This window comes from Lichenostomus cassidix, unplaced genomic scaffold, assembly GCF_008360975.1.
Source record: "Lichenostomus cassidix isolate B80296 unplaced genomic scaffold, HeHo_3.0 HiC_scaffold_880, whole genome shotgun sequence".
NCBI classification, from domain to species: domain Eukaryota; kingdom Metazoa; phylum Chordata; class Aves; order Passeriformes; family Meliphagidae; genus Lichenostomus; species Lichenostomus cassidix.
In genome coordinates this window covers 1,821-13,640 of record NW_028147535.1, presented here as the reverse complement: position 1 = coordinate 13,640, position 11,820 = coordinate 1,821, and the positions used below count along the sequence as shown (strand labels likewise).

Below are 11,820 nucleotides of genomic sequence, written 5' to 3'. Positions count from 1 at the left end.
GGACTGGGAGGGACTGGGAGGGACTGGGGGGGGTTGGACTGGGGATACTGGGAGGGGCTGGGGGAACTGGGATTAGGGAGGGACTGGGGAACTGGGCGGGACTGGAGGAACTGGGCGGGACTGGAGGAATTGGGAGGGATTAGGGATACTGGGAGGGACTGGGATACTGGGGTCCCTATACTGGTTACACTGGGGACACTGTGGTTTCCATACTGGTTGTACTGGTGGCACTGTGGTTTCCATACTGGTCGTACTGGTGGCACTGGGGCTCCCCGCTGTCCCGCTGTCCCCGCACTGGTTTCTCCGCTAGCCCCGCACTGGTTTCACTGGTCCCACTGCTGGCTCCGCCCCTCCCGCATGCGCAGTTGCAGCCATGGCGCCGCTCCGAGTCCATGTCGTTTACTGGTACCGGGGAGACCCTAAATCCTGGGAGACCCCAAATCCTGGGAGACCCTAAATACTGGGGGGACCCTAAAACCTGGGAGACCCCAAATCCTGGGAGACCCTAAATCCGGGGTGACCCTAAATCCGGGGCGACCCTAAATCCTGGGGGGGACCCTAAATTTTGGGGGGTTCCTAAATTTTGGGGAGGTCCCTAAATTCTGGATGTGTCACTAAATCGGAGGGAGGTTCCCTGTGCCCCTGGGGGGGGTCCCTAATTAATTCCGGGGGGTTTCCCTAATTCCATGGGTTTCCCTAATTCCGGGGGGGCCCTAATTAGTTCCGGGGGGTTTCCCTAATTCCACGGGGTTCCTTAATTAATTCCGGGGGGTTTCCCTAATTCCACGGGGTTCCCTAATTAATTCCGGGGGGTTTCCCTAATTCCACGGGGTTCCCTAATTAATCCCGGGGGTCTCCACGTGCCCCGGGGGTGACCCTAATTCCAGAGGTGTCCCTCAACCCGGGGAATCCCCAATCCCCACATTTTTAGGGTTTCCCCCCAAACCCCTCACTGACCTCTTCCCCAGCGGAGCCTGAGGCTACAAACCCAAGGTGAGACCCCAAAGCCCCCAAAATCGGGGGAGAAACCCCCAAAATGACCGCGGGGCGCCCCCCCGCCGTGGGGTGACGCCCCCACCCCAAAATTGCAGTTTGAGAAGCTCAAGCAGCAGCTGGAGCGGCGCTTCCCCGGAGCCCTGGACGTGGTGGGTCTGATTTTGGGGGAAATCCCCTGATTTGGGGGATTTTGGGGGCTCTGCAGGATTTGGGGGGAGTCAGGGTTTTGGTGGGATGCACAGGATTTGGGGGATCTCGAGGTTTTCAGTGGGATCTGCAGGGTTGGGGGAATCCACGGGATTTTGGGGTGAATCCACGGGATTTTGGGTGAGGTGCACAGGATTTTTGGGGGGTGGTCTTGGGATTTTTGGGTGTGATGTATAGGATTTGGGGTCTCTGGGGATTTTTGGGTGAGATCCCCAGGATTTTGGGTGGGATCCCCAGGATTTTGGGGTCTCTGGGAATTTTTGGGTGAGATGCACAGGATTTTGGGGTCTCTGGGGATTTTTGGGTGGGATCCCCAGGATTTTGGGGTCTCTCAGCTGCCCCCCCGTGCCCCCCCAGAGCGGCCAGGGCACCCCGGAGGTGACAGGATGGTTTGAGGTGACAGTGGGGGGACAGCTGGTCCACTCCAAGAAGGTGGGTGTCCCTCCCCTCCCCTCCCCTCCCCGATTTTGGGGTCCCTTTTTTGGGGTGTCACCCCTGAGCTCTGCCCACCCCCAGAACGGCGATGGCTTCGTGGACAGTGACCCCAAACTCCGCAGGATCCTGGCTGCCATCGAGTCCCGCCTGGCCTAAGCCCTGCTGAGGGCGCGCCGTCGCGACATGTCGCGATATATCGCGGCGTATTGTGATATATCACGATATATCGGGGCGTATGGTGGTATATCGCGATATATCGCGGCGTATTGTGATATATCGCGATATATCGCGGCGTGTCGCGGCGGAGGTGACCCCCCAGCCCCCCAGGGCCACCCCCCGCGCTCCATGACGGGAATTGCCGAAACGCTGCCGGCACAGGGCGATCCCCAGATCCCGCGCAGGGGGTGGGACAGGGGGCTGCGGGTTCACATCCCAAAACCCTAAATCCCTCCAATCCCACCCTAAATGCCTCTAAATGCACCCCAAATTCCTCCATCACACCCCAAACCCTTCAGATCCCACCCCAAGCCCTTCATATTCCACCCTAAATCCCTCCAATCCCACCCTAAATCCCTCTAATTGCTCCCAAAATTCCTCCATCCCACCCCAAACCTTTCATAGTCCACCCTAAATCCCTCTAATTGCTCCCTAAATCCCTCCAATCCCACCCAGAATTCCTGCATCCCACCCCAAACCCTTTATATCCCACCCCAAACCCTTCACTTCTGTCCCCAAATACTCCAAATCCCACCCCAAATCCCTCCTATCCCACCCTAAATTATTTTGTTCCAACCAAATCCTTCAGATCTCACCCGAAAACCTTCATTTCTGACCCTAAACACTTCGAATCCCACCCAAAATCCCTCCTATCCCACCCAAAAATCTTCATATTTCACCCAAAACCCTTCAAATTCCACCCTAAATCCCTCCAATCCCACCCCAAAATCCTTCTTCCCACCCCAAAATCCTTCTGCATCCCCAAATCCTTCCCTTCTGCCTTCACCGGTGCCATTTTCAGCCAAATTTAGCTTTTTTCAGGAATCTCTCCCACGGAACACTCCCTAAGAGGCTGAAAAATTGGGAAAAAAACCCTTTAAAGCGCTGAAAATATCCAACAATTTGATTATTCCCCCATCTATTGGCTCCCCACCCCCCATTCCAGTTGCCTTCCGTGACTCGGTGGCCTTTTGGGAATAAAACATTGGAAATTTGAGCCAGATTTGGGTGGGTTTTGGGCTGTTTGTGGGGTTTTTTTGGGTGTTTTTGTGGGGAAAAGGGAACTGGGGGCGATGCGTCATTCCAAGCTCTTCCAAATTCCATTTCCTCGCCTAATCCTTAAAAACCAGCGTTGTGTAAGTAGGGGATTATGATATTATTCCTTTCGGGAATGAAATGATGGAAAATCGAGCTGGATTTGGGCTATTAGAGGTTTTTTTTTCAGCATCAGCACACCTCCCTCGGAGCTCTTCCAAGCTTCACCCCCTCATTTAAAACATAACGGAATGATGAAATTATGGATCTGTTCCTCTCGGGAATAAAAGCTGGAAAACCGAGACGCACTCGGGTGGGTTTTGTGGGGTTTTTTTTGGCATCAATTCGATGTTTTAACGGGAAAAGCCACCTGAGGAAGGAGGGATGGAGGCGATGCGTCGCTCCGAGCTCTCCCACCCGCCGCGCTCTCGCTTAAACCCCAAAAACCAACACCGCGGAGTTGGGGAATTGTGAATTACACAACCAGGAGGCGAGAAAAGCCTCGGGGAATTGGGAATAACAGAACTAGGAGGCGGGAAAAGCCGCGGGGCGCCTCGGGCTGAGCGTCCCCTCAGGCCACCAAGATGGCGGCGCCGCCTCACCTCAGCCGACCCTCCCCGTTCCCGCCCCGCCGCGCGGGGCATGACGGGAGCCGCCCTCAGCCGGGCCCGCCATTTTCTGCCGGGAAAGGCGGGAAGGGGGAGATCGAAGCCGCCGCAGCCGCACCGCGGGACCCCCACGGCTCCAGCGCCGCCGCCAGCGCCTCTCGCAGGTACCGGGGGCGCGGCGGCGGTCGGGGGTCGGTGCCGGGGAGCGGCGGGGCGGAAATACCGGGGGGGCTCCGGTGCGCCGGGGGGGTTGGGGTCGCCTGAGGAGACGCTGCTGCTTAATCCCGCCTTCCGTGCGCGGCCGGGCGCTGATTGGCCGGAAAGGCGGGGCGTGATTGGCGGGGAGGCACGTCCATCAAAGGAAGGGCGAGAAGATGCACCGCCCCAGCGGGTTCGCGGGGCCTTCTGGGAGTTGTAGTTCGGAGTAGCGTGGCCGACGCGCTCAGCCAATCAGGCGCGAGGAAGTGCTCACGTGACGCCGCGCGGGTGCTCGTGGGAGCTGTAGTCGTGTAGGCCGCGCGGCGCTCTTCCCGTGATTTTCCCGTTTTCGCTCTTTTTTTCCCCGTTTTTCCCGGCGCGGCCAGGCTGTGACGGCCCGGGATGGCCCGCACCAAGCAGACGGCTCGGAAATCCACCGGCGGCAAGGCGCCGCGGAAGCAGCTCGCCACCAAGGCGGCCCGGAAGAGCGCGCCGTCCACGGGGGGAGTGAAGAAACCGCATCGCTACCGGTAACGGGGACGGTGGGGACACCGGGGGGGGACATGGGGACACTGGGGGACACGGGGGGTTACGGGGACAGTGGGGACATGGGGACACGGACACGGCGGGGATACGGGGACAGTGGGGACATGGGGACTCTGCTGAGGGGGTCACAGGGACATGGGGACACTGGTGCAGGGGGACACGGGGACATGGGGACAGTGGGGACACTGGGAGGAACAGTGGGGGACACTGGGACCAGGGGACACAGGAACATTGGGGACACTGGGGGACGGTGAGGACACTGGGACCGGGGCACAGGGGACATTGGGGACACCGGGAGTACAGTGGTGACACCAGGGGACACTGGGGGATGGGGGACACCGGGGGACAGTGGGGACACCGGGGGACATGGGGACATTGGGGACACCAGGGGGACAGTGGGGGACACGGGGACACTGGGGGGACACTGGGACCGGGGGACACGGGGACATGGGGGGACACGGAAGGGGACACTGGGGACATGGGGACACTGGGGGGACATGTAGGGGGACAGTGGGGACACTGGGACCGGGGCACACGGGGACACCGGGGGGACAGTGGGGGGCACATGGGGACACTGGGGACATGGGGACACTGGCAGGGGGGGACAGTGGGGACACCGGGGTGTCACAGCGGTCACAGGGACACTGCGGGACACTGGGGACACCGGGGGGGCCATGGGGATACTGGTATGGGAGGTGATGGGACAGTGGGGACAGTGGGGACACTGAGGGGTGTCACGGGTCTCCCCAGCTGTCCCCAACCCCGTGGCTGTCCCCAAGCCTGTCACTGTCCCCAGGCCCGGCACGGTGGCCCTGCGGGAGATCCGGCGCTACCAGAAGTCCACGGAGCTGCTGATCCGGAAGCTTCCGTTCCAGCGGCTGGTCAGGGAGATCGCGCAGGACTTCAAAACCGACCTGCGCTTCCAGAGCGCCGCCATCGGCGCCCTGCAGGTGAGGGACACACCTGGGGACACCTGGGGATATACCTGGGATACCTGGGGACACCTAGGCAGGGACAGTGACACCCCAAAACTGACCTGCGCTTCCAGAGCGCCGCCATCGGGGCGCTGCAGGTGAGGGGACACCTGGGGATACACCTGGGTAGGGACAGTGACACCCCAAAACCGACCTGTGCTGCCATTGGGGCGCTGCCGGTGAGGGACACACCTGGGGACGCCTGGGGATATACCTGAGACACCTGGGGACACCTGGGGACACCTGGGGACACACCTAGGTAGGGACAGTGACACCCCAAAACCGACCTGTGCTTCCAGAGCGCCGCCATCGGCGCGCTGCAGGTGAGGGGACACCTGGGGACACCTGAGACACACCTGGGGACACCTGGGACACCTGGGGACACACCTGGGGTACACCTGGGATACATCTGGGACACACCTGGGTAGGGACAGTGACACCCCAAAACCGACCTGCGCTTCCAGAGTGCCGCCATCGGCGCCCTGCAGGTGAGGGACACACCTGGGGACACCTAGGACAGCTGGGGACACACCTGGGGACACACCTGGGGACACCTGAGACACCTGGGACACCTGGGGACACCTGGGTAGGGACAGTGACACCCCAAAACCGACCTGTGCTGCCATTGGGGCGCTGCAGGTGAGGGGACACCTGGGGACACCTGGGGATATACCTGAGACACCTGGGACACACCTGGGGACACCTGAGACACACCTGGGGACACCTGGGGACACACCTAGGACACCTGGGGACACCTAGGCAGGGACAGTGACACCCCAAAACCGACCTGTGCTGCCATCGGGGCGCTGCAGGTGAGGGGACACTTGGGGACACACCTGGGGATATACCTGGGGGACACCTGGGGACACCTGGGGACACCTGGGGACACCTGGGTAGGGACAGTGACACCCCAAACCCCACCTGCGCTTCCAGAGCGCCACCATCGGGGCACTGCAGGTGAGGGACACACCTGAGACACACCTGGGGATACACCTGAGACACCTGGGGACACCTAGGCAGGGACAGTGACACCCCAAAACCGACCTGTGCTGCCATCGGGGTGCTGCAGGTGAGGGACACACCTGGGACACACCTGGGGACACCTGGGGACACACCTGGGGACACCTGGGACACACCTAGGTAGGGACAGTGACACCCCAAAACTGACCTGCGCTTCCAGAGCGCCACCATCAGGGCTCTGCAGGTGAGGGGACACACCTGGGGACATACCTGGGGACACCTGGGACACACCTGTGTCACCTGTGTGAGGGACATGTGCCCCAGGAGGCCAGCGAGGCTCACCTGGTGTGGCTGTTTGGGGACACAGGGGTGGGACTGGGGGACTGGGGAGGTGACAGATGTCCCCGTGTGTGTCCCCTGCGTGTCCCCTGCGTGTCACCTGTGTGTCCCCTGTGTGTCACACCTGTCCCACCTGTGTCCCACCCGCCAGGAGGCCAGCGAGGCGTACCTGGTGGGGCTCTTCGAGGACACCAACCTGTGCGCCATCCACGCCAAGCGTGTCACCATCATGCCCAAGGACATCCAGCTGGCGCGGCGGATCCGCGGCGAGCGCGCCTAGCCGCGGGATTTCCGGGAATTTTGGGAATTTTTGGGGATTTTTGGGGTTTCTGGGGTGGTTTTGCTTCTTTTTTGTACACTGGGGGGTTTTCCCGGGGTGGGGAGTTGGGGAGTTCCTGGTTTTCTACACGTTTTTTGGGGGGAAAAAGGGGAATTTCGGGGGTTTTCGGGGGGTTTGTTGTCACCCTGCGTCCGTCGGGATAATAATAATAAAAAAACCAAAAAATCCCATGGAAATCTTGGAATTTCTTGGAATTTCTCCCAAATCTTTGGGATTTGCCGAATTCCCATCCTTTATCCCAAAATTTTGGGGTCTCTAGTCCCACCCTGGACCCCAAATTCCCGAAAATTCCGTGGCTTTTTGGGGTGGTTTCACCTTTTTTTGGGGTTTTTTTGGGGTTTTTTTGTGTAATTTTGGGAATTCCTCGGTGGGAATTTTGGGAATTCCTCGGGAATTTGGGAATTCCTTCCATTTTGGGAATTCCCGATTTTCTCCACGTTGTTTTTTGGGGGCAAAATGAGGCATTTTGGGGTCGGCTCTGCCGGAATGAAGCAAATCCCATAAAAATCCCCTAATTTTCTTTAGGATTTCCTCCCAGATTTTTGGGGATTTTTGTCAAATTCCACCTCAGAATCCTGAAATTGGGGTGGGGCGGGATTATCCTGGAGATTGATCACTTGTGACACTTTGGGATAAATTTATCCCAATAATCGGGATTAGGGGGAGGGGCGGCCGAGGGCGGGTGGGGGGAGGGAGGGGGAGGGGAACGGGGAGGGTTTGATATCAAAATCGATATCAAAATCGATCCTTCGAGATCAAAACTGGGGTTTGGTTTGAACTTCCCATAAAAACACAGGTTTTGGTGTTATTTATATTAAAATATCTCATTTTTAATTTAAAAATATTTCATTTTCTATATAAAAATATCTAATTTTTAATTTAAAATATCTCATTTTTTATATAAAAATATTTCATTTTCTATATAAAAATATCTCATTTTCTATATAAAAATATCTCAGTTTTTACTTAAAAGTATCTCAGTTTTTACACAAAAATATCTCCTTTTTATTTAAAAATATGTAATTTTTATATAAAAATATGTAATTTTTTATTAAAATATCTCAATTTTTATATAAAATTCCCCCTTTCTATGTAAAAATATCTCATTTTTGTATAAAATATCTCAGTTTTTATCTCAAAATATCTCATTTTTATGTAAAATATCTCATTTTTTTATTTAAAAATACATCATTTTTTATTTAAAATAGCTCAGTTTTTTATATAAAAATATCTCATTTTCTCATAAAATATCTCATTTTTAAAAATATCTAATTTTCTATATAAAAATACCTCATTTTTTATATAAAATCCCATTTTTTTATATAATGGATTTTGGTATAAATATCCATTTTTAACAGAAATAGAGATTTTGCTAAGAAGATCCAATCTTTACCTCAATAGAGGTTTTTAATCTCCAATATTTTGTGTCAAAACTTAGGGATTTTTATATAAATATCAATTTTTATAAATTATAAAAACAGAGGGATTTCGATACAAACATCCAATTTTTATTTTTGGATCCAAATAATCGATTTTTCAATGTAAACATTCATCAGTTTGACACAAACAATTCATTTTTTTATTCTAAATATCGAACTTTTGATACAAATAATCAACTTTTAATACCGAATTTGCTACAAACACAAAGTTTTAACTTCAATAATCCATTTTTTTATTCTAAATATCGAGGTTTTGGCACAAATAATTAACTTTTAATACCGAATTTGCTACAAACACAAAGTTTTCACATCAATATCTCAATTAATTCCCATTTAATTCGTTATTCCAACCTCGAGGTTCCCAAATTTTATCTCCCTGGGGATGAATCCCAGCCCCAAATAATTAATTTATTCCCATTTAATTCACAATTTACACCCCAAACTCCCCAAATAATTAAATTTAATTCACGATTTCCACCCCAAATCCCCCCAAAAATTCAATTTATTCCCATTTAATTCACGATTTACACCTCAAATCCCCCAAATAATTCAATTTATTCCCATGTAATTCACAATTTACACCCCAAATAATTAATTTATTCCCATTTAATTCAGGATTTACACCCCAAATAATTAATTTATTCCCATTTAATTCACGATTTCCACCCCAAATAATTCAATTTATTCCCATTTAGTTCACAATTTACACCCCAAATAATTCAATTTCCATTTAATTCACGATTTCCACCCCAAATCCCCCAAATAATTCAATTTATTCTCTTTTAATTCACAATTTACACCCCAAATCCCCCAAATAATTCAATTTTATTCACTATTTCCACCCCAAATCCCCCCAATAATTCAATTTATTCCCATTTAATTCACAATTTACACCCCAAATAATTAATTTCCATTTTATTCACTATTTCCACCCCAAATAATTCAATTTATTCCCATTTAATTCACGATTTCCACCCCAAATAACTCAATTTAACTCAGGATTTTGGGGGGTGGTCTCTCCCCTCCCCTCCCCCCCGGATTAGGGTTAATCTCCCCAAATCCTCTCGTCTGGAAAACAACCTAATCAGCCCCAATTCCAGCTGCTCCCGGGAATTCCGGGATTTTCCCGGGAATTTCGGGATTTTCCCGGGAATTTCGGGATTTTCCCGGGAATTCGCCAAACCCCCCCTCGGGTTTGGGGAGAAATTCGGGAATTCGGCGATTCTGGGAATTATTTTTATTTATTTTTTTGGTTTTTTTTTTTCCCGGAATTCCACTTTTCCCTCCCGAAATCCCCCAAATTTCCCACTTTTTTTCCCCAAATGAATTTGGGGTTGGCTGGGGGAGGGGCGCGGCTGGGATTTCCCCATTTCGGGAGGAATTTTGGGAGTTTTTCCCCCAAATTCCAGCCCGCCCCTCCCCCACCGCCCCTCCCCCTCCCCAGTTCCCCCCCCGCGCTGTCCCCGAGTGTCCCCAAGGCCCAGACGTGGCAGCTGGGCTGGGATTAGTGTCACCCCCGGGAGGGGACAGAGCGGGGCAGGGCGGGACCCCCGAAATAGCCCCGGGGGGGGGGTGGCGCCCCGGTGTCACTCAGTGTCCCCCCAGTGTCACCCTGGTGTCCACCAGTGTCCCCCCACTGGCACCCCGGTGTCACCCAGTGTCACTCAGTGTCCCCTCAGTGTCCCCCAGTGTCCCCCCAGTGTCCACCAGTGTCACTCAGTGTCCCCCAAATGTCACCCTGGTGTCCACCAGTGTCACCCATTCCCAGTGTCACCCCAGTGTTCCCCAGTGTCCCATCACTTCCCTGTCCCCTGCAATCCCAGTGTCACCCTGGTGTCACCCCCATTCCCAGTGTCCCCCCAGTGTCCCTCCCAATCCCAGTGTCACCCCGGTGTCACCCACCCAATCCCAGTGTCCCCCCAGTTCCCTGTCCCCTCCCAGTCCCAGTGTCCCCCTAACCCCTGCTCCCTCATGTCCCCCCATGTCCCCCCATGTCCCCCCATGTCCCCAACCCTCTGTCCCCCATGTCCCCTGTCCCCCTCATGTCACTGTCCCCCATGTCACTGTCCCCCCATCCCGCTGTCCCCCATGTCACTGTCCCCCATGTCACTGTCCCCCATGTCACTGTCCCCCATGTCCCCTGTCCCCCATGTCACTGTCCCCAATGTCCATGTCACTGTCTCCCCCATGTCACTGTCCCCCCAATGTCCCCATGTCACTGTCTCCCCATGTCCCCCAATGTCCCCATGTCACTGTCCCTCTCCCGCTGTCTCCCCATGTCACTGTCCCCCACCTCCTGTCCCCCATGTCACTGTCCCCATGTCACTGTCCCCCCATGTCACTGTCCCCCCATATCACTGTCCCCCCCCATCCCGCTGTCCCCCCCCATGTCACTGTCCCCCCCATCCCGCTGTCCCCCCCCTGTCCCCCCCGTTAATTGGCGGCCGCTCGGGATTAGCCATGCCGGGCCAATGTCACCCCTTGTCCCCCCGGATTAGGGTGACATCACGCGGGTCCTACTTAAGGCTCCCCCCGCCGCGGGGGTGCCTCCCCTGCCACCGCCGCTGTCACCGCTGTCACCGCCGTGTCACCGGCACAGGTACGGCGGGAGCCGCGCGGGGGGGACAGGGACAGCGGGGCCTTGGGGACATTCGTGAGGGGACGGGGACACCACCAGAGCCTTGGGGACATCCCTGGGGGGACAGGGACACCACCAGAGCCTTGGGGACAGGGACAGCGGGGCCTTGGGGACATTCGTGAGGGGACGGGGACACCACCAGAGCCTTGGGGACAGGGACAGCGGGGCCTTGGGGACATTCGTGAGGGGACGGGGACACCACCAGAGCCTTGGGGACAGGGACAGCAGGGCCTTGGGGACATTCGTGAGGGGACGGGGACACCACCAGAGCCTTGGGGACACCCCTGGGGGGACAGGGACACCACCAGAGCCTTGGTGACAGGGACAGCAGGGCCTTGGGGACATTTGTGAGGGGACGGGGACACCACCAGAGCCTTGGGGACATCCCTGGGGGATACAGGGCCAGCGGAGCCTTGGGGACATCTTTGGGAGGGGGACAGGGACAGTGGGGCCTTGGGGACATCTCTGGGAGGGGGACAATGCCACCAGCTCGGCGGGGACAGCCCTGGCTGGGGGAGACACCACCAGAGCCTTGGGGACATCCCTGGGTGGCACCAGCTGGGTGGGGACAGGCCAGCAGCTCTGTCCCCAGCTCGGTGACAGCCACCCCGGGTGGCATCAAGGACGAGGCATCGCCGCTGTCCCCTGCTGCGGGGACAGGGCTGGTGGCGACATCCCCTGGCGCGGCGACAAGCGCGCGGCTCGGGTGGCCAGGGTGTCCCCAAGGGGTCCCCAAGGGTGTCCCCAAGGGTGTCCCCAAGGGCTGCCGGTGCCACCCTGTCTGTCTGTCCCCAGGTGGTGCCACCTTGTCCCTCTGTCACCCCGCGGGGATCGCGGGGAGCACGGGGACAGGGCGGCGGTGACACGTGTGCCACCTGTGCCAGGTGTG

At 55.7% G+C, this 11,820-nt stretch overlaps 2 protein-coding genes across 2 annotated transcripts; both read left to right on the top strand.

The window, feature by feature from the left end:
* Window positions 1-218: 218 nt before the first annotated feature.
* LOC146422107 (selenoprotein W-like) lies at window positions 219-2,851 on the top strand. Its single transcript, XM_085046728.1, has 6 exons — window positions 219-405; window positions 969-993; window positions 1,092-1,145; window positions 1,561-1,635; window positions 1,720-1,839; window positions 1,920-2,851. The coding sequence occupies exons 1-5, from the start codon at window positions 374-376 to the stop codon at window positions 1,792-1,794; spliced, it is 261 nt and encodes an 86-aa protein (XP_084902854.1). The 5' UTR covers window positions 219-373; the 3' UTR covers window positions 1,795-1,839; window positions 1,920-2,851.
* Window positions 2,852-3,511: 660 nt separating this feature from the next.
* Window positions 3,512-6,818, top strand: LOC146422106 (histone H3.3A). Its single transcript, XM_085046727.1, has 4 exons — window positions 3,512-3,661; window positions 4,082-4,225; window positions 5,038-5,191; window positions 6,666-6,818. Exons 2-4 carry the CDS (start codon window positions 4,098-4,100, stop codon window positions 6,792-6,794), a joined length of 411 nt encoding a protein of 136 aa, XP_084902853.1. The 5' UTR covers window positions 3,512-3,661; window positions 4,082-4,097; the 3' UTR covers window positions 6,795-6,818.
* Window positions 6,819-11,820: the final 5,002 nt, after the last annotated feature.

Excerpts from the sequence above, each read along its gene's own strand:
- LOC146422106 (XM_085046727.1), top strand. The coding sequence starts at position 4,098 with ATGGCCCGCACCAAGCAGACGGCTCGGAAATCCACCGGCGGCAAGGCG. Across the intron at positions 4,226-5,037 it reads AAGAAACCGCATCGCTACCG|GCCCGGCACGGTGGCCCTGC; the intron begins GTAACGGGGACG and ends CACTGTCCCCAG. Across the intron at positions 5,192-6,665 it reads CCGCCATCGGCGCCCTGCAG|GAGGCCAGCGAGGCGTACCT; the intron begins GTGAGGGACACA and ends CCCACCCGCCAG.